At 34.3% G+C, this 21,133-nt stretch overlaps 1 protein-coding gene across 1 annotated transcript; it reads left to right on the top strand.

Moving 5' to 3' along the window:
- The first annotated feature begins 13,470 nt into the window (after nucleotides 1–13,470).
- LOC132166088 (basic helix-loop-helix (bHLH) DNA-binding superfamily protein) lies at nucleotides 13,471–16,155 on the top strand. The gene is made up of 2 exons (XM_059576843.2): nucleotides 13,471–13,619; nucleotides 13,794–16,155. Exon 2 carries the CDS (start codon nucleotides 14,188–14,190, stop codon nucleotides 15,706–15,708), a length of 1,521 nt encoding a protein of 506 aa, XP_059432826.2. The 5' UTR covers nucleotides 13,471–13,619; nucleotides 13,794–14,187; the 3' UTR covers nucleotides 15,709–16,155.
- The last annotated feature ends 4,978 nt before the right edge of the window (nucleotides 16,156–21,133 follow it).

Below are 21,133 nucleotides of genomic sequence, written 5' to 3'. Positions count from 1 at the left end.
AGCCATTACAGCCGTATTCATCAATTGTGGGGAGTGATCTTTTGAGAATGGAAAAGGTTTAAGAAAGTAGCTAGAAACCATACTACCATCTCTTACATTGGCACCTAGCTATTTTCTTTCTTTCTACAACAATGGCGATCCGCAAAGAAAAAATGTATGAGCGTTGCAAAACTATAGTGTTAATCGTGTTAATTCTCACAATCCCTGTATCAGTTTGTAGGCCCTTAACAGGAGAGAAGGAAGGAGTGAGTAAGTACGGTACACAAGGTTTTCCTCAGAGAGCTCCTGTCCCGCCATCTAGTCCTTCTGCTTGCATACCTGCGAATGGTCTAGGGGGTCATTGCTCCAACCACGTGTGAACTTCCTCGGTATGCTTTGGTGCAACTCTCAGCTGTTGATCTGGATATTAACTAAAGAATAAGCCTTAATTAGATGTTATATGTTTATGCATGCTTTTTCGTATATATGGAATAAAGATATCCATTTGTAAATAAAATATGATGCAAGAACAACGTACGTATGTTTACTGTTTTATTGGATTAATGAATTAGTTTTCTACAATAAATATATTTTATGATCGATCGATATGCTGTTCTGCCATTAAAACCTAAAAATTTACAACCAAAAAGGCCAAGGCGGCTGTAGAAGATACTACGTACAACATTAAGCAGTGATCACTTTACCTGTCCTCGATCCATCGACCCGCTTGTCTCTCCTCTCTGATTCTTACAGATATTCTTCTCTTTTGATTCAAGGAAAACCCTAATTAAAGATTAATCAATCTTTTAACTTGCAAAGCTTTGTAATCTCTCTCGGTTCTAACGTTAATTATCTCTTCTTCATCTTCTTCTTCGACATATGGCAACCTTAAAAACAGAATCAATTCTTGCGGATCTGATTTTACAGGAAAACCTTAATTAAGGAATCAAAGTTTTAAAGTGCAAAGCTTTGAAATCTCCATCATGAGAATTATTCTTCTTTATTTATTTTAGATTTTCATTATTATTATTATTATTATTATTCTTGGTAGTTGGAAAATCTTGATCCATGTGGATGCCCATCATGATACGCTTTTAAAGTGCAAGCTTTGTTCTAACGTTAATTAAAGCTGCAAGATGATCTCGTGGTCCTCTTGGTAAATTCGCTTGTCTCCTGAAACTCGAAGCTAAAGGGCAATGGAGTGCCGCGGCAAATATCGTTAATAAATGACTAGACCTTTATAATTACCATCTCGTTACAGGTTAATTCATTATCATTTTGCGTTAAAATGGAAGAAAAATGGCACAACCACATGCGCAACAACTGAATTGTGTACTTGATAGGTGGCTGGCTCAACACCATGTCGGTCGGTGGTAAAACCACCATTTTTGATTGGTTTTAGGATGGTCAAACCACCATCATAATCTATGAGAATAGTTCGGGCACCCTTAATATGAAAGAGAATAAAGGGCGGATGAACCACCTCATAAGTCATGGGAGTGGTTTTGCCACCTTGTAATTGACCAATGGGTGGTCGGAATCATTCCCTTTTAGTTGAGTGGTAGTTCAGTCACCCCTTCAGGTTTTTTTTGTTGGTATTTTACTTTTACAATTTTTAGAGGCATTTTGGAAAGTTCAAGTAATTGGTAACTAGTAGAATATGGTAGTTAAAGAGAATAAGTGTCCCATTTTAAAATTTAGTAGTCTATGCCAAATGATGGTAGTTTAGAAGTGCTAATCATATTTTTCCCTTAAATGTGGAATAAGACAAAAAAAAAAAAAAGAAGCTATTCCCATAAATTGAAAAATAACTATTCTTCCTTTAAAGGCTCAGAATACATATATCCCCAAGAATTGAATAGCTCTAAAAAATTATCTAAAAAAAACTATGAGAGTGATCTCTCCGGAAGTGGCCAACCACCCCCAACTTATAAAGGCATGCCATCTGGTGGCCGCGACTACCCGATACGGTGGTCCAACCACCCCTACATAGTGGTTAAGGGTGGCACCAACCGGAAGGATCAAGAGGTTAATGTTCTTATGTTACTTTCATAAGTAAGAGTATTTTAGAAAATTAATTTGTTTGAAATCTATTCCATTTAAGTTAGAAAATTTAGTTATTCTTTGTGTACGTTGTCACTAAATTAATCAATATGAATAATAATTTCATTCCAACTAGCTTCTTCTACTATACACATTCCTATTCCCAGATAATCAAATATTCCATTGTTACTTGTATTTTGTAGATCGAATTGCATATAATAAAGATAGGATATATTACAATATTTCCCTTTGCTATAAAATATCAGTGAACCCCTTCTTTGTTACTTTAAGTAAATCATATTCTAGTCAATTATTGTTTTTTTGCTAATTGCTTACGTATTTTATATTAAGAGAAGCTTCATGGACTATTCCGCATCAACACGTGTCAGGAATATGTATCTGTCACATGATCACTCACATCATTGTCTTGATGAGTAGATAATATATTGCCATTTTAGCATGCCATCTTCCACATTACTCGCAATTAATGGATTCATCATTTTAAAGTTAAAAATTGCTTGGCTTTCACCAAACTTTAACATTAATCTGGATATATAATTGTACCGTGGAAGACAAGAACAAGTGAATCCTACCTTTATTCTCGCTCATCAACTACACTTTTGCTGCCCTATCAGATCATTGATTTCAAAGAACTCATTCGTGCAGGCCGGACTTCCGACTTTGTGTTTAATAGTCCCATGATTCTTAGGGGTACTGCCAATAGGGTAACGACAATACTACTAAACTGATAGCCTAAGTTGCCATGTTCATATGTCGGTAGGTATTACTTAATAAATAAATTGTCTCAGATTAATTCTTAGTTAAGTGATCATATTAGAACCTAGCTAGCTTCTAATGCAGGCTGAGGTTTGCAGAGTGGACCAAATGGAAAATTAAGAAGGGAAATCTGTAAGATAGTAATTTCAAGACAGTAACTAAAATATAGCTGACAAGCTAACAACAATATTTAAAAAAAAAAAAAAAAAAACCAAAAAAAGATAGGTTGTATCGAGGATGGTTCCTAGGCTCCTAGCTATTCGATTAAGAAAAGGAAAAAGGATATAGGAATATATAAATGGGATGAATCATATAAGGCAAATGGGCAGGGCAATCACAAGAAAAGCGAATCCCACTAAACATCTGAAGACTTGACTAGGAAAGGATCCGTCTTCAAATTGTTGTGCTAAAAAAAATTGTTATGCTAGGGAATGATTCATAGATTGACTTGAAAAATACATTATAATTACTAATATTTTAAACTAAGATTCCTTTTTCTTTTTTTTTTGGTTATTTTTATATATATTATTGTCAATTTCTTCTATGGATATAATTTACAGTAAATTGATAATGACTAGTGTACTAATTTCTTTTTCTCTTTTGTAGGCCACCAAAATATTTTACTATAAAGAGGATCGACATTACTTTTCTTAACTTTGGTGCTCTAAAATGCTGAAAGCGACAAATAATTGCATGTAAAGCAGACCAAAAAGGCACGGTTTATGAGGGTGGACCATTATTTTTATACATAAAAGGTATACTCCTTTTCCACAAGGGCCCGGATGTTTCTTTATTTTTCTGAATTTGGCTTATCATAAGTAAAAAAAATAAATTATTATTTTTTTTTTTTCAAATTATTAATGGTGAAGATTGTAAGTTCGAGGAGAACTCCAATTATTTTTTGAGTTCCACAATGAGTACGTTGTCAGCAAATTTTTATACCCTAAAGAGTTTATTGCAAATCAATATAATTAATAGGGTGTACATGTGGATGAGGATGCGGTTAATATTCGCATTAGTATCATGTTTTTACTAACCGCATCGGTATCATTATTGTGTATATTATTTGTTATCCGCATTTTAGGTAATAGGCCTATTGCAGTTTTTTTGACCTTCTTTTGGTCTTTATTACCACTTATTTTAAATTATTTTGAAAATAATTTAGGCTGATTTTTAGAGTTTTGGATTTGTTTTATTTTAATTTTTTTAAGCCCTAATATAATGTTTTGAAAATATATTGATCTCACATTACTTTTGCCTTTTTGCCCAAGTGAATGAGTGAATTGTGAAAAAAAAAAAAAAAAAAAAACCCCTAAAACAATGTAAGCATAACATATATGTACCTAATCCAAAACAATATGGTTTTGGTAAATTTATTAAATATAATATATAAAAAAAAATATAAAAATTTGTCATAATTTACTCCAAAAAATTAAACTAATAAAAAAATTAATTATTTAATTTATATTCTAACGCTTCTCATACCAAGTTCCAACTAATATGTATACCATTGTTTCAAAACTGTACATCTCGAAATATGCTTTTAGACGAGTACTTGTATTATCGTCATCCCTTCCATGACATAAAATGAACATCTTATTGTATTTCTTTTGGGCTTTGATTAATTCATTAAAAATATTCAGTTGGGCCTTTTTCACCTATTCATAAGGGCGTCACTCTAAGAATGAGGTACCTTTTAAAATTACAATTTGATCAAAATTCAATAATAATCAATTACAAAGTCAATGGTGATTTTAAAAGCCACATCCAGGGGCGAAACTACCTCTGGTCTTGGGGGGTCCTCAGCCCCTAAACCAGGGGTTGTCACCCCCAATTTTTTTTTTTTTTTTTTTTTAAAAAAAATTAACTTTTGATCCCCCCCTCCCGGCTTTTTTTTTAAAAAAACTTTACTCTCCAAACTAAATATTCTAGTTTCGCCCCTGATCACCACTTCATTCTTAGGGTGACACAAGAATAACTTATAGCATTATTCTATCAATACGCCTTATAAAATACTTTGAGCATAAGTAGTGCACCATTTGCAAAACACCTATAGGTCCTATACCGCCTATACGTAGGTGCGTAGTTGCAGCTAGCAGAAAATCCCACACGATCACGCCAATAACCAATTAATTGTGGTGTTATTGCTTGGGTTTTCTTTTACTTGTGGGGATATTAATTTATTTTTGAAAGTGAGTCCCTGATACTAGAAAAAAGTAAGATCGATTATAATGGCCAGGTAATTTTCACACAGTGCCGACATTAATTTACATATATAAGCTTGACTTGTTTCAATTCCCTAGCTAGATATATATATATATATATGGGATTAGTGGCGGCAACACCAGATCATATATATAAAGTAAATTAAGTTAGATTAAAATGATTGCAATCATATGAATATTTTTTATTTTTAGAGAATTAAATTAAATAATATATTTTCTGTACGTAGTTGCACCCCCGTTTCCTTGAATCTTCGCAACAATTTCGCTTCTTAAGAGACGAGCTTTGACGGTTTCAGTAAAAAATTTAAATGGGAGTTGGCTGCAGAGACGTACGAGTGCCTTTTTTTTTTGCTTACTATAGTGAGTTGTCAGCAAATTTTTATAATATTTTAAAGAGCGTATTGCAAATCGCTTAAGTACGTAGACTGATTTTGCAATTTTTCCCATTTATTTATGTAAGTTTTGGGTTGTGTATATGAGAGAGAGAACTTTCCATCTCAGTCTGATCATCAACTCCACTTGGATTGAGTTTAATTAATTCATAAACTTTGCTAATCTACAGTGCTGTGGGAGGCAGAAAGAACCAGTTCTAGGCGATCGAAGGCCTTCCAATTATTATAAGCAGCCAGCTTTGTAGACTTGCAATCAAGTGAAAAATAAGGAATAGATCTTCTGTATTTCAAGCAAAGTGGAAAGTCCATTTCATCGTCATTTCATTTAACAAATGTAATAGTTTATATGTTATCGTATCGTGTTATTTTTAAATGATGTGACAAAATGCATATACCATTATATGTAATAAAATAAATTTGTGCCATAAAATGGGTCTTTAAAAAAAAATAAAAATAAAAAAAAACCTATATATGGTTTAAATTTTGAACTTATTGCAATGGTAATCGAGCCAAACTCTTCAATTTCATTCCTCGATTATTAATGTCTCTTATGTCACAACAATTTCTTTATTTGTGTCTACTTTAGACAAGGAGTTGTATTATTGTCATCCCTTCCATGACCCCAAAAGAACATCTTATTGTATTTCTCTTGGGCTTGAATTAATTAAAAGCTGGACTGCATGTTCAGTTGGCCCCTTTTCACCTAACCAAAAAAGGTATCCAATAGGTCCGATTTCATAGTGGGCTGGGCTGCATTTGATACTAGTTTTATCCAGATTTGACATTTGCAGATTCAACAAATTCTTCACAAGCCCGCTAGCCTGGCCCAAAACATATACTATCCATTTTGTTTATGTGTTATTGTCAATTAGCCACATAAGCAAAGTGGAATAAAAGTGTGGTGTATAATATATTTTTTGTTTTTTTGGCATGTTCACATAAGAGTGGGAAATGAGGATTCAAACTAGTGACCTCTGTTTTATGAAGCATGGTCTCCAGCTGATTGAGATACCATTTGAGGATGTGTGGTGTGTAATATTACTCACTATCTTAAATCATTGTGGCAATTTACTTCAAGAGTATTGTTAGGAGTATTACAATTTTTTACGATAAAATTTCTTACAAACTTATGTGCCAATTCATAATTAGTGAAAATAATTAATCAACAAAAACAGTCAACTTGCTAATTTAATTAGTTAGTAATTGACTTGTCAATTATACACTCTTAATCATATCATCAATTATGAATTACCACGTCAATTCAGAAGAAAATAAAAGTAAAAATTGCAATATTATCCGAATAATTTTCCTTTCTTCAAAGCGTAATTGTATAATAACAGTTGCTTATGGCCGGCTAGCTTTGAGCTGTTAGGCTGTGATTCCGAATTCGGAGGTTGAAAGCATATATAGGAATGTTGACCGGATGGAAGAGAAAAAGGCAATTGTATTGCGATTGAACAAACATCTTATCCATTATTAATTTATTTGTAGCTTAAAACCTCTAACATTCTTTTAAGTCTTATAGTATATCCTTATGGAATAAGGATGCTTATATATCAATTGAAGCATTTAAACCATAGCCGTCCAATGATGCCAAGCAAGGAATCTCAAATATAATCTTTAAAGAGAAGAAAGCCCTGATATTCATATATTACAAGTAAAAAACAAGTTTTAAGAGAAAAATGTAGTCACAAGATCGTAAATGATTGAAATAACCAAACCCTATATATATACTTAAACCTTTAAGCTACATATACCTCCCAATCCCATAGAATTAATTCTATTGTTGGTCAAGACTAAAAAGCAAAAAAGAACCATGCCTTTCCTCGGATAAATTAATTAAACTGCGCTGCTAGAAGATTTGGCCACTGCTATCGATCGCGGCTTCCTTTTTCCTTTGGAGAGAGAGATCTTATTCCTATAAGTATGGAGGCCCGAGAGTATTTTATTTGCTCATTTGAAATCAGTCCCCTTCGTAGAGAAACATATTAAGAATCCATCGTTTCCCCATATATATATATACAACCATGAAAGTTTGCAGGAAGAATTTTGGAGCCACTGGGAGAAATATGATGTTTATTTTGCTGATTGTGATCATCACCACTGTGGCGACAACTCTTGCAGCTGCAAGGCCGTTGGATGGGTGGAATCCTAGGGTTGGTGATAATCCTGTTTCGAAAACTCTCTTTCCACTAAAAAGAGGCCCTGTCGCGCCTTCCGCTCCTTCTGCTTGTACTGATATGGCAAACAGCAAACACTGCCCCAAGGCCTTCCACCATGGATAAAACTTGCTAGCGTATGATTTGGTGCAACAGATCTCTGCTCAATGGTTTTGATAGAAATCAGAAATATATATAATATTATATATGGATCGGATAAGATATGCATGCATGTACGTTTAACTAGAATATGCATATATGCAGATAATTAAAGATGATATGTATATATATATAGTGTATGTTCTTTTGTGAAGTGCTTTTCTTTTCCTTTAATTTTCCTGTCTAGTTTCACTGCATCTGGAGGTGAAAAATCATGATTCTTCAAACATTAGGATGAGATGTTTTGCTTTATTAAGATGTTATGCATATTCTTAGCAACTAATTAAACAGGTACGTTGAAGGCCTTAAAATTATTTTTTAGTTGTTAATTAACGAGCTCCAATCACATGATCAAATGTGTTAATAAGTTGAAAAAGAATTATAAACCCGTTATAGGCGTAGCATTAATACTCATATTAGCAAGATTTTTTTTTTTTAAAAAAAAAATACTCATATTAGCATATCATAGTACCCTTTTCGCCCCTTAATTCTCATAGGCATTAGGTAAAGTTCTACCGTTGTGTTTGGATGATTATAACAATTCTAATTATTATTATTTTTTTTTTCAAATTTTGCTTCCTTTAAATTGATGAGAAGTTCAATTTAATCGATCTAAATTTCATTCTTTGAATGAGTATATTTAAAGATCAACATATTAAAATTAATTATATATGATGGTGGAAAAAATGATGAGAATATATATCTTGATAATTAACGGTGATGATATGATGCCTTGAAATTGGCGACAAAGACGATAATGTACAGGAATTATAATATTGGTACGTAGAACTTCCATAAAAATATCTTTCTCGTGAAATTAAAATTTAGAATTTCAATATATATTTAAAAAAAAAAAAAAAAAAAAAAATCTGTTAACTCGAACAAGGAAATTAAGTAATTAACAATACGAATCTCTAAACTATAACTTTAATTAATTGTAAACTCTCACCTTAAAATCCCTATCCAAGCGCATCAGGTGACTTTCTTGATTTATCACTGCAATACTGCAAACATCGAGTGATCCTTCATGATCAATTTTCTATCATTAATTATTTGTGAAAGTTTTATAATTACGGTTTTATCAAAAACTCTAATAATTTAAAATAGCCTTAATTACCATCTTCAATTCTCTATCTTCTCTCAATTTTCCCTGTATTCTTGGATAAATCACAAGAAATTAAAGAGTAAAATTCACGTATAAAATAAGGAGAAAAATTCCTTATATCAAAGGATATTGAGGCTTAAACTTGGCTTGTTGAATATATATATATATATATATATATATATATATATATATATATATATATATACATGTGTGTGTGTGTGTGTGTGGGCGCGCGCGCGTGGGCCTGCTTGCGATTGCGTTTAAAAGGCTTAAAAGTGTTTTTAACACTCAAAAAACCAGTTTAAAGAAAAAAAATACTCATTTGGTAAAAAAAATTAAAAGCGTTTTTAAATGTTCAAAAAACTTAAAAATCACCAAAACGCACTTTTGATAAAAACTTAAAAATGAGGCTTTTATCCGAAAGTTCTTTTTAATTTAAAAACTCTATTTTTCAAACACAATTTCAAACAAGCTCTAAATGTAGGAAGAGGTATTACCGGAACACCAAAACTGGGTTGACACTTGTAGAATTTCTACATTAACTTCCCATATTGTCAGTACGCAATATTCTTCGCAAGTCCTTTTTTTGATTTTATTCCTGATATAATTAATCAGTTGAGAGCCAAAACTACACCTCAACAGAAAAAAGAACAAAAAAAAAAAAACATATTATTAATTTCCTCATACGTTAATTACCTCTCAATGTTATCCAGGTCACAGTGCAAATTGCATATGATTTTCATGGAAGCTATCTGAGATGAGTCTGGGAGTCCAGCGCGTTTGTCAACCTCGCTCGTATGTCGTATCTCCCAAGAACTTGCTGGGTAGACATTTAGCTTTTGACATTGGCGTGCAAACTAAAATGTCAACTAGACATTGAACCCCAAAGTCCACGCAAGGCCGCTTTTGGCTTTTGCAATCTATACTTTCCTAACATGTTTGATTGGACAAACACATTTTTAATTTCTTCTTCCTCCTATATGACTAACATCCGCTTGTTCTAACACGTCTTCACACATGTGAAAGTTAGAGTTCGAACTTATAATCTTTACTCTAATACTATGTTTAATGAGTAATGTTAAAATTACTCTTGTGTCATTTTAAGAATAATGTGACTCTTAAAATTACTGTTGAGTTTGTAATTAATTATTATTGAATTTTGATCAAATGATAATTTTAAAAGCTACCTTATTTTATAAGTGATATAAAAAAGACTTCTAGAATTACTCATGTTTAATATTTTTTTCTTAAAAATTTTATGTTGGTAATAAGTGTTGAATTTAATAATTCTAACGAACAGTGGATAAATGTGTTCGTCATGGTACTGCGCGGCCGGGAATGTTTTTTGCTATTTATATTAGGAAACTGTTGTAGTAATTTCCATTATTGGATAGTTTTTTCCATGAAAACAATTGAAATCACAATGTGAAATGAAGACTTGGTGGTGTTAGCCGCCCAGCATGGGCAATGGATTTAGATCGAGGGAGACACCGGCCTAAAAGCATAAGAACCTTAATTTCCGGAAAATTTCTCTGATAGCGATTGTCTTTCGATCAATATGTTTCCCAAGTCCCTCTTCCCAGAAATAACGCAAAGATTTTCAAGTGTTTGTATATATATATATATACATGAAGCTTGATATATACTTCTCCACCAAATTTTGATCAAGTAAGTTGCTGTTACAAAATTATAACAATACAACCATTCCTTCTTCGTTAAAAAGAGAAAAACCAAGAAAAAAAATGTACGTTTGGAGGAGAAACGTTTTCATAACTGCTACAATCGTGATGTTTCTGTTCTTGATCATTTTCATGGCCAAGCCTCTTGAGGCCACGAGGCCACTGGTGGGCACAAAGCCAAAATATGGGGCAAAAATGACTTCATTTTCCGGTAATCATCATACTCCGGTGCCACCATCAGCGCCTAATCCTTGCACGTACATCCCAACGCCAGGTAAAGGGCATTGCAACTAGTAATCAAAGACCCAGATCCTCTCCATTTCCTTTGAAATGGAGAGGAGCCGGTCCCTTATTTTACAAGGGTAGAATAGTCATTTCACTTTGAAAGCTGGTCCTTTTTTTTTTTGGGATCATTCTACCCTTGTAAAAATGAAGACTGACTTCTTCCCATTTCCTTCGAAATGAAAAGGATCCTTCTCCGCATTCAACACACTGCTCACATTAATTAGTTGGTGATCATCCTAGGCTTATATCATGATCACAACATTAATTTATTGTAGTTGCAAGAAAAATAACTGGGCACATAAATAATGTTAACATTATTTATAGTTTTATGTTGTCTCTTGATTTGTAGTTTTCATTTTCAAGCCTGATTGTACCATTGTCAGATCGGTGTAAAGCTATATGTTAATTAGCTATAATTAATGTCATTATTTCAATTTTTTGTTATTCTTTGGAAAATTATTACGGAAATGGTTGATTTAATCGCTTAATTAATATTTTAATGTTTTATTTCATGTATAGGCTTATACTCCTATTTAACAAGTTAAACTTAGCACGTGAAATATTTTAATTGAAATGAGAAATAGGACAAAGGCAAAAGTCAAATTTAAGTCTGTTATTTTTAAGTTAAGTCATAATTTATAACAAAAATTTATTAAACCAATGGAAAACGGTTGATGTTGATATGCATATATATACCTAATCACCAAAAAATAAAGACGATTTTGTTCTTAAGAAATAGTTCAATCGATTGAAATCACACTTAATAAAATAGAAATCACTAGTTCGAATTTTATTTCATTTTCTATGTGAACATATTAAAAAAAAAAAAAAAAAAAAAAAAATTTCCATTCGTGGGAAGAGACAATTTTCGTGAAAATTAATATGGCTCACTGTGTTGTCACGTTTTGAAATGGAGTGTCAGGTGGCGACTTGGCCTTGGGTGATAATGAAGTTGTGGCAACTGGCAAGACACATGCACCTTGTCGTGCTTTGTATCATTACCACGAAAAGAAAGGGAAATGATTCAAGCTGTCAAATTGATGCAACAAGGGCCAATATATATATATATAGATCCCACATGACTTTTTCCATGAAAATCAAATTTATTTCAATGAAACCAATGGTCTCTTTGGTTGGCATAGGAAAAAGGCTAATCTAGGGAAAGTGCATTGATTATGTATGGTGTATGTTAGATTATCTCAAAAGTTTAAATTAATACAAAAAATATGATAAATTTAATCAGTAAATTATGTTTTGAACAGAATGCAATACTTATAAAAAATAAATAAATAAAATAAAATAAAAAAAGAAAAGAGGTCCTAGAGATAAAACATATAACATGTTATTCGTCCGAAAAAAAGAACATGTAACATGAAGATATACCATGCTTTAGCAAAAAGAGAGGATTCCAATGGTCTGTACTAACCCCTAATTAAGTTTTAGATTCCATTATTCTCTCATCCTACAACTCGATCTGTTAAAATTTGCAGTAAACATATACAAATATATCAAAGAAGACGCATAAAAGCAAGAATCAAGGTACAAAAATAAAATTTAACGTAGTTTGGCAAAATTGTTTATGTTTAATTCACGGGCAACAATAAAATGTTTCTTCTTAATTAGTACCAAAGGAAAAATATAATGAGTACCTTTCCCGTTTCTCTTAATTTATAAAACCTCAAATGATCTCTAAAATACTATGTAAAATACATATTATAATATGACACATAAGGATACACAATCTTTCCAAAATTTTAAGAAAACATGTTAGATTATGTGGAGTTTGGGTTATACTCGACCTGGTTCGACATTGGAAGCGTTACAGTTTAAATGAGATTTTATAGGATTTTGTATGAATGTACATATGTGATTGACGGTTTAAATGAGATTGTATAGGATTTTGTACGAATGTACATATGTGATTGACGTCTCCTCTATTGTTTCTTAAGAAATAGAGAAACATCCTTGAAAATTCTATAAATGTACCCCTCGATGGTGAATCACATAAATCCCTCTATTTTGTTATTTCTTTTCTTTCTATTTTTCACATCTTATTGATTATGAAAAATATGATAGATTTTCTAACAAAATAGACATTAGAAAGTAAAATTCTAACACAATCCAAGTATCAAATCTTTGATTTTGTTGCAAAAGAGTATGGCAAAGATTGTTTGCTTTACCATTTTAAGGTTAGGGTTAGGAATGGTAATCATACCTTTTTTTGGGTAATAATCCCGTCAAACCCAAAGAGAGATTGAGTAAAAAAATAGTTATTGATTTGTACAAGATAATCTTTACATAATGAGAACTTTGTCATCTTCCAACAGTTAAATTTCTTTCGTGTCCTTGTTCGAATTTCTTGTACGATGAGAAGAGATCTTAAGGAAAGGACAAAACTTTACTTTAAATTGGTTGAAAAGAAAGAATTTTCTCGAACCCAATTTATAAAATTATTATGGTACCTTAAACATGTATGCTTTTTTAATATAACTTAAAAAGTGGAGGAAAATTTGAAGTTCATTATTTAAGTTTTTTTTTTAAAAAAAAATATGTCAACATTAACTTCAAGTTAAGTTGTTAAACCTTTAAATGATTTCACATCTGGCAAATTCCAGAAAAATAGAAGAAAAAGTAAAAATTAAAATAAAATAAAATAAAAACGAAAGAAACGGAAAGACATGTGGGACTAGAATACTCACTCAGATCTGAGGCTGAAACCGAGCTCCTTTGTCTGCTGTGTTCGTGGTCGTCAGGTGAACCGGAGGATCTTGAAGCTTAACATCGGCAACAGGGAAAAACCCGGTGCTAATTTCCAGGTATAGTCTACTTCTCCAAGTTTGAACCTTTCTGAGTCTTGTAAACTATTTCTGCTACTCCTAAAACTTTAGTTTTGAAACGTACTGGAAGTTTTTTTTTTTTTTTTATTTGGGATATTTTCAAAGATCTGCTAAAAGGGTATGCGTGAATTCCTGAAATTTGTTGGCTTTCAGGGAAATATCTGTGAATCAAGTGAGAACTGAGCTTCAGAGGGAACTAATTAGTTTCTTTAATAGATAGTTTCAAAGATCTGCTAAATGGGTAGAGAGAAGTTTCTGAAATCTGCTTACTTTCAGTGTGGTGTTGTGATTTGAGAAGCTTTTAAGCTTCAGAAGTAACCGATAATTTTGTTCGACAGATGTGGGGGCAAAGATCTTCCATCTGGATATACTCGACTTTTGGGTATTTCTTTGATCTCAGTGAAGTGTTTGTGAAATTGAACATATAGATTTCTATTTTGGATGCCTTCGTGTATTTATTCAATTGGGTGCAATTGAATTCTGTAAAGTTCGTTTATTTAGTTTGAGAATTTTGGCGTTTGCGGAAGATAATTGTGGAAGGGGTAAGATGGGTGAGAAATTTTGGGTGAATGAAGATGATAGAGCCATGGTGGAGTCAGTACTGGGTACAGAAGCGTGTGAGTTCTTGATCTCATCGGCTTCTGAGAATGTGTTGTCGGATGTAGTTACCCCGCGAAGTGAATTGGGTGTGCAGCAGGGCTTGTGCCAGCTTGTTGAAGGGTCCAATTGGAATTACGCAGTTTTCTGGCGGGTTGTGAACTTGAAATCTGGTAGGTCTGCCTTGATTTGGGGTGACGGACACTGCCGAGGCCCAAAAGGCGGGGTAGCTGGAGTCATGAATAGAACTGGGGATGGCAGTTTGGAGGGAATTGAGAAGAAAGAGGAGGTGAAGAAGCAGGTGCTCCAGAAGCTTCACACGTCTTTCGGTCGGTCGGATGATGATAATTTTGCAGCAAGGCTAGATGGGGTCTTGGATGTTGAGATGTTTTACCTCACCTCAATGTACTTTTCCTTTCAGTGTGATTCATCAGGTGGCCTTGGGGAGTCATATACGTCAGGTAAATCAATTTGGGCTTCAGATATGCCTAGTTGCTTACATCATTACAAACAGAGGTCATTCCTTGCTCGGCCAGCCGGGTTCCAAACTGTGGTGTTCGTTCCTGTGAAATCTGGAGTTGTTGAGTTTGGTTCTATCAAATCAATTCCTGAAGAACAGAATATTTTGGATATGGTTAAAACTATGTTTGGGGAATCGAATTCTGTACAGTCAAAGGTGTTTCCAAGGATTTTTGGACGCGAACTTAGTCTAGGCGGTACAAAATCCTGCTCAGTCAATATCAACTTTTCCCCTAAGGTGGAAGATGATTCAGCTTTTACTTCAGATTCTTTTGAAGCACAAGCAATAGGTACCAGTCATGTTTATGGAAATTCTTCTAATGGATGTCGAAGTGATGATAATGAAGCAAAACTGTTTCCGCAATTAAACCAAATCGTTGTTGGGGGTTTTAATGCACAATCTAGAGTTTCTAGTTTGGAGCTGGCTAAGGATGAATCATCACCTCAGCTTGATGAGCGGAAACCAAGAAAGAGAGGGAGAAAGCCTGCCAATGGGAGAGAAGAGCCGCTGAATCATGTGGAAGCAGAGCGGCAGAGGCGTGAGAAGCTTAACCAGAGGTTCTATGCATTAAGAGCTGTTGTCCCCAATATATCCAAAATGGACAAGGCCTCTCTGCTTGGTGATGCCATTACCTATATCACTGATCTCCAGATGAAGATCAGGGTTTTGGAAACTGAAAAGGAGCTGGACAAAACCAATCATAAGCAGTTCTCACCACCAGAGATTGATTTTCAGGCAAGACACGAGGATTCAGTTGTGAGAATGAGCTGCCCAGTGGATGCTCACCCTGTTTCTGGAGTCATCAAAGCGTTTAGAGAACACCAAATTGTAGCTCAAGAGGCTGATGTTTCAATGGACAATGACAAAGTTATTCATACGTTTTCCATTCGAACTCAAGGCGGCGCGGCAGAGCAGTTGAAGGAGGAGCTGGAAGCTGCCCTCTCGAAGTGATCCGACTCTCAAGTCTTGAGTACAAGTTTAGGTGACCCGTGCATCTCCTTTAAGAAAAATGGAATTTGTTATTGTTCACCGACTTATGAATGTCTTCCTCTGCCATGAACTTCCACATAGTTGAATGATCTTGCTTTGTAAAATTCATGGAGACTGATTCATGATCTGATCTTTGTGCATGAAGACCATGAATCAGGTGGAATGTCTTCCTCTGCCATTAACTTTGAATAGCTGAATCATCTTGTTTTGTAAAATTCATGGAGACTGATTCATGGTTTGATCTTTGTGCATGAAGACCATGAATCAGGTGGGTTGGGGATTTAGGCAACAAACAGTGTACTATTAAATAGTAAATGTGAACTTTGTACGGCTCAACTAAGGATAGCAGCCATAAAAAAAATGGGCCCTAAAGCATTCTCTTGTAGCAATTTGATATTTGGCCAATCATTTATTTTTCTTCCCCCTCGGTTTCCTACAATTGGTTGTCCGAATTACTTTTCCCTTCATGCATTTTGGGTTTATTTGGTATTTCTCAACAGTTTCAGGATATAGACACAGTAAGACCTCTCTGTTTCATGATTAACAATTGCAATAGAAATTGCATGATATCGAGTCCAAAATTGAAAATTTCGTTTCTTATTGCTTTAAGCTTTTCAGTAATTAATCAACACTGAAAATCAACCAACTAGTACTTGCTCAGCAGTGATTTCTATCTCAATGCATATTTTGCAGGGAATATCCAACCATATTTATGGATGAGAATTGTGCACTATGAATTTCTCTGTTTCAAGTTACCCTTCCACAGTTCCATGTACATCTCCTTTTAAGGGATGATAAAACTAGATTGATCATTTTTATACACAAATTTAATATAAAATTAGTAGGTTAAGATTTAGAGGTTTAACCCATTTAAATAAATGGGTTGGATTAGGGTTGCTTGATATAGTCTTATACCAATGCCTCAACATAACTCAAACTTCGACACGCAACATAAAGCCAACAATTTTTAATACAATTTGTGATCCCAACATGAAATTAGTGGGTTGAAATTACGGGGTGTGACTCTTTTAATTCCATAAGTCAGGTTAAGACTAATTGATAAAATCCCGTTTACTTCACAAAAATAAACATAGCTTGATGTACAAGTCAAGAATGCTGTGATGAATGTTTGAATGGAATGCTTCATCATTTAAATAATATTAATGTTTTGTGTTGTGTAGCATGTTGTCAAAATCAGACACAACATTTGACCCCGTAAATTATGTTCTCATCATGGCTTTCGTTGCTATTGTTACGGGCTTGGTCATAATTTAACCAATGTACGCTTTGTATACTTTTGTTTTCGTTGACATACTTATTCTCAATGACATAATTTTCAATGTTTTTGACTGCCCGGATCATAAACCAGATGAATGCGCGCGTAATATAACGATAGCGTTTTTCTTTAAATTGGGTTGGTGGCTCCAACTCAATTTATGAAAAATGTCATGTTTTCGGTATGAGAAAAATACTTTTAGTTTTTTTGATATCATAAACAAAGTTAGAAATATTTGTATTAAAAAATCACGTGTTTTTCACTTTTTAATAAAAAAAAAATTTAATTTTGCCTATACTATTAAAAGAATATGTATTTTTCACATATTCAAGCGATACAACATTTTTATATATTAGGTCAGAAGAAGTTTGCAAACTCTTTGTGTAATATTATAAACACATATAGCTAGTCCACGTTTATCACCACAATATATGACTGCTTGGCGTTGAAGCAACTGAATTTGATCCATTCCAGCTCGGTTCAACCTTCAAACCATGGATAAGTCAAGCTCCAAAATAATAGTAAACCCTTGTAGGCACTAGTCAAAGTTTCTACCCAGATAAAACGAGTACGCATGCCCTATATAAGCAGCTCTCCTCCACCTTCATTAAACCATCTCAAAAACTGATTTCCTTCCAAACTAAATTACCTCAAAACTCACTGAAAAAAAGAAAGAAAGAGAGAATATAAACAACATTTCCTTTCATATCTTTACAAAGATGAGTTTCTCTGATCACATGAAAAGTGTCCTCACAGTTCTGCTTATTTTTACCATTTTGTTTGCTTCTCCAAAAATTGGAGCAGCGAGGCCATTGGAAGGAGAGCAATGGTTGATCAGGAAGACTAGCCTCGAGATTATTCAGTCCCTCCAACGGGGTCCGGTCACTCCGTCCGGTGCCAATCCATGCACTTACATCTCGGGCCGGAGCACGGGCACTTGCACCTAGCTAGCCGCCCGGCCATGTAGGGCATGCACATACCTCCATTAATTTCATGACTCATCTGTTATGTGGGTGTTGCTGTGGCTTCCTTCTCAGGACCAAGATCATGAAGAATATTTGATCAGGACAATGAGAGACGATTGTTAATTTAACTTTTATTTCTCATGGCCTTTGCTTCAATTTATATATGTATATTTTTCTTTTTCTTGCTTGGGAACAACCATATAAGTAAGTTGGTTGTCAACCTTGTAATTGATGTTAATTAGAAATATATATTTTGAAATTCGTTGATTCAATTTTCTGTAAGTTGTTTCCAATATTTTGTGCTCCATTAATAAACTTGGAGGCTGTTTATTCAAAATCTCTGTGTCTCCCAAACGTTTACTTATCGAAAGAGAATAATCGATTCATTAAGTTGAAAACAGAGAAAATAATGAATGAAATGCGGCTTGTATTATCCTCTACTATTGTCAAACCTTTTAACCCATAATATATTTTTCTAATTAGTTCATCTACTACTTTCTTTCAAAGAAAACTCATTCTTCATATTTATTTTGCAGTAACTGATCATTATTTATTGGAATAATGATAGAACTCACATTTCTTATTATTATGATAACAAAAATTTAGGATATACTAGCATCCAACCCATTTTCTTCTTTCTTTAACGTACAAATTTTCCTTTAAGCCAGGATGGAAGAATCTCAGTTATACAAACTTTGTTCTTCTTGCAGGAAAACTGCATGCATTCATTCAGTTTTTTTTTTTTTTTTTTTTTTTTTTTTTCAGCTTTTAAATTTTCTCAGTCAAATTTCAAGTACGTACGATCATAGTAACTGTAAAAGATAAAGACTCTCGCAAGAGAATCTCCAATCTTATCTCAACAGACTTAAGATAACAAGCTGCAATTGAAACACTTTAGATTAGGCTAATTACATATTTGAAATTATATAGATAGATTACATTATCTCAAAAGAATTTGTATATTTGAATTTGAATTGTAACTCTTCATATTATATATATCATCAGCCTATACTAGATTATAGCAAGATGGAAAATATTAAATTCTCTGAGTTTACATGGTATCAGAGCTACCAAAAGACTAACGTCAAAATCTCCTTCCACATAATTTTTTTTCTTACATTTATTTATTTTCTTCTTTCTTTCCCTCACGTCATTCACCTGCTGCTCATCAATGGCAGCCGAACCCACTCCTCCTCAACTTGTTACCTTCTCCAACTTCAACCTCAACAAACTCACTCAAGACAATTACCCTACATGGTTGCCCCAAGTCATTCCACATCTCAAAGGAGGTAATCTTTTTAGGTATGTTGATAGATCTATTCCATGCCCACCGCCCTCTATCACCACCGTGAAGGAGCACATCTCCTCCACTACGAAGAATCCAGCCTATCTCCACTGGGAGATGCAAGATCAAATCATCATTGGCTTCCTCACCTCCGCCATATCAGAAAGGATGATATCTCATGTTGCAAACTGCAAAACGTCCCACAAAGCTTGGACTAAATTAGAGACCCTCTTTGCGTCTCAATCGAAAGCACGTATTTTAAACGTGCATTTTCAGTTGGCCACTTTGAAGAAAGCCAACCTATCCATTGTTGATTATTTCCACAAGTTTCAGACTCTCATCGATACCCTTGCAGCCGTCAATAAACCTCTTAGTGACCTTGAGAAACAATCGTTTCTCCTTGCGGGGCTTGATTTAGAATACACCCCTTTTGTCACCTCTCTTACAATAAGAATTGACACCCTCTCCATTGAAGAAATTTATGGTCACCTATTGGCCCATGAGCTGCGTCTTGAACAAACTCAACTAGCCATGGACGTCTCAGATATAGCAGTGCATCTTGCCTCCCGAAATACACCTCATCGTGGTGGTCGTAGCAATCGTGGGGGCTACTACAACAACTCCGGCCGTGGCTCCTCCTTCAACCGTGGAGGCTACCGTAGTCGTGGCCGTGGCTCCTTCCCAACTGAAACACAAGATGTACCCTTATACTCAAACACACCCATGTCACTCATTACTTTATCTCCTACCCATCAATCCTCATCTCTCACGCCACACTCTCACATGCTGCCACCTACACAAGCCAACAATCAAGCCTCCTCTAGTCATATTGTCCAGACCGTCAGAAATCCCACGCCCGAAGTACCCGTGCCCACACACATCTCCATTGTCTTCTCCAATAGCCAAAGCTCACCCACAACCTCAATCTGAAAATTTCTAGATTTCTTCTCCTTCATCTGAATCACTCATACCCATCAATACTCACCCCATGCTCACACGAGCAAAAAATAATATCACCAAACCAAAGCTTTTTCCTGATGGATCCACAAAATACCTCTCTCCACATGCTCTCATGGTTGACAGTGCTCTCAATATTATAGAACCCACATGCTACACTCAGACATCTATGGACCCTTATTGGAGAACATCTATGAATTCTGAGTTTGATGCACTCTTACAAAATAATACTTGGTGTTTAGTTCCTATTTCTACAACCAAGAATTTAGTTGGATGCAAATGGGTATTTCGCATAAAAAGGAAGGCATATGGCTCAGTTGATCGCTACAAGGCCCGATTAGTGGCGAAGGGATTCCGCCAACAAGCTGGAATCGACTACTCAGAGACCTACAGCCTAGTAATTAAACCAACAATGGTATGTTTTGTATTGTCTATTGCAATTTCATCTGGTTGGTCACTTAGGTAAATTGATATTCAAAATGTCGTTTTACATAGTAATTTATCTAAGGAAGTTTACATGTCACAACCCCCTGGCTATGCTCACCCTCAGTTTCCCAACCATGTTTGTTGTCTTAAGAAAGCCGTCTATGGTCTCAAACAGGCACCAAGGACCTGGTTCTCTAGACTGAGCAATAAATTACTAGAGTTTGGATTTAGAGCTTCAAATTCAGACGCCTCTTTGTTCATATATAAATCTGCTGCTTGTACTATATATGTTCTTATATATGTTGACGACATAATTATTACTAGCTCAATTACTTCAGAAATTGATAATTTACTTCATAGTATGACATCTGAGTTTGTAGTCAAGGATTTGGGTGAGTTAAATTTTTTTTTTTGGGCATAGAAGTGGCAAGGCTACATGATGGTATTCATCTTTCTCAACATCGTTATATGCTAGAC

This window comes from Corylus avellana, chromosome 11 (genome assembly GCF_965113065.1).
Source record: "Corylus avellana chromosome 11, dhCorAvel1.hap1.2, whole genome shotgun sequence".
In the NCBI taxonomy this organism is placed as follows: Eukaryota; Viridiplantae; Streptophyta; class Magnoliopsida; order Fagales; family Betulaceae; genus Corylus; species Corylus avellana.
The sequence above is the reverse complement of the archived record's forward strand: the minus strand, read 5'-3'. Positions and strand labels throughout refer to the sequence as shown.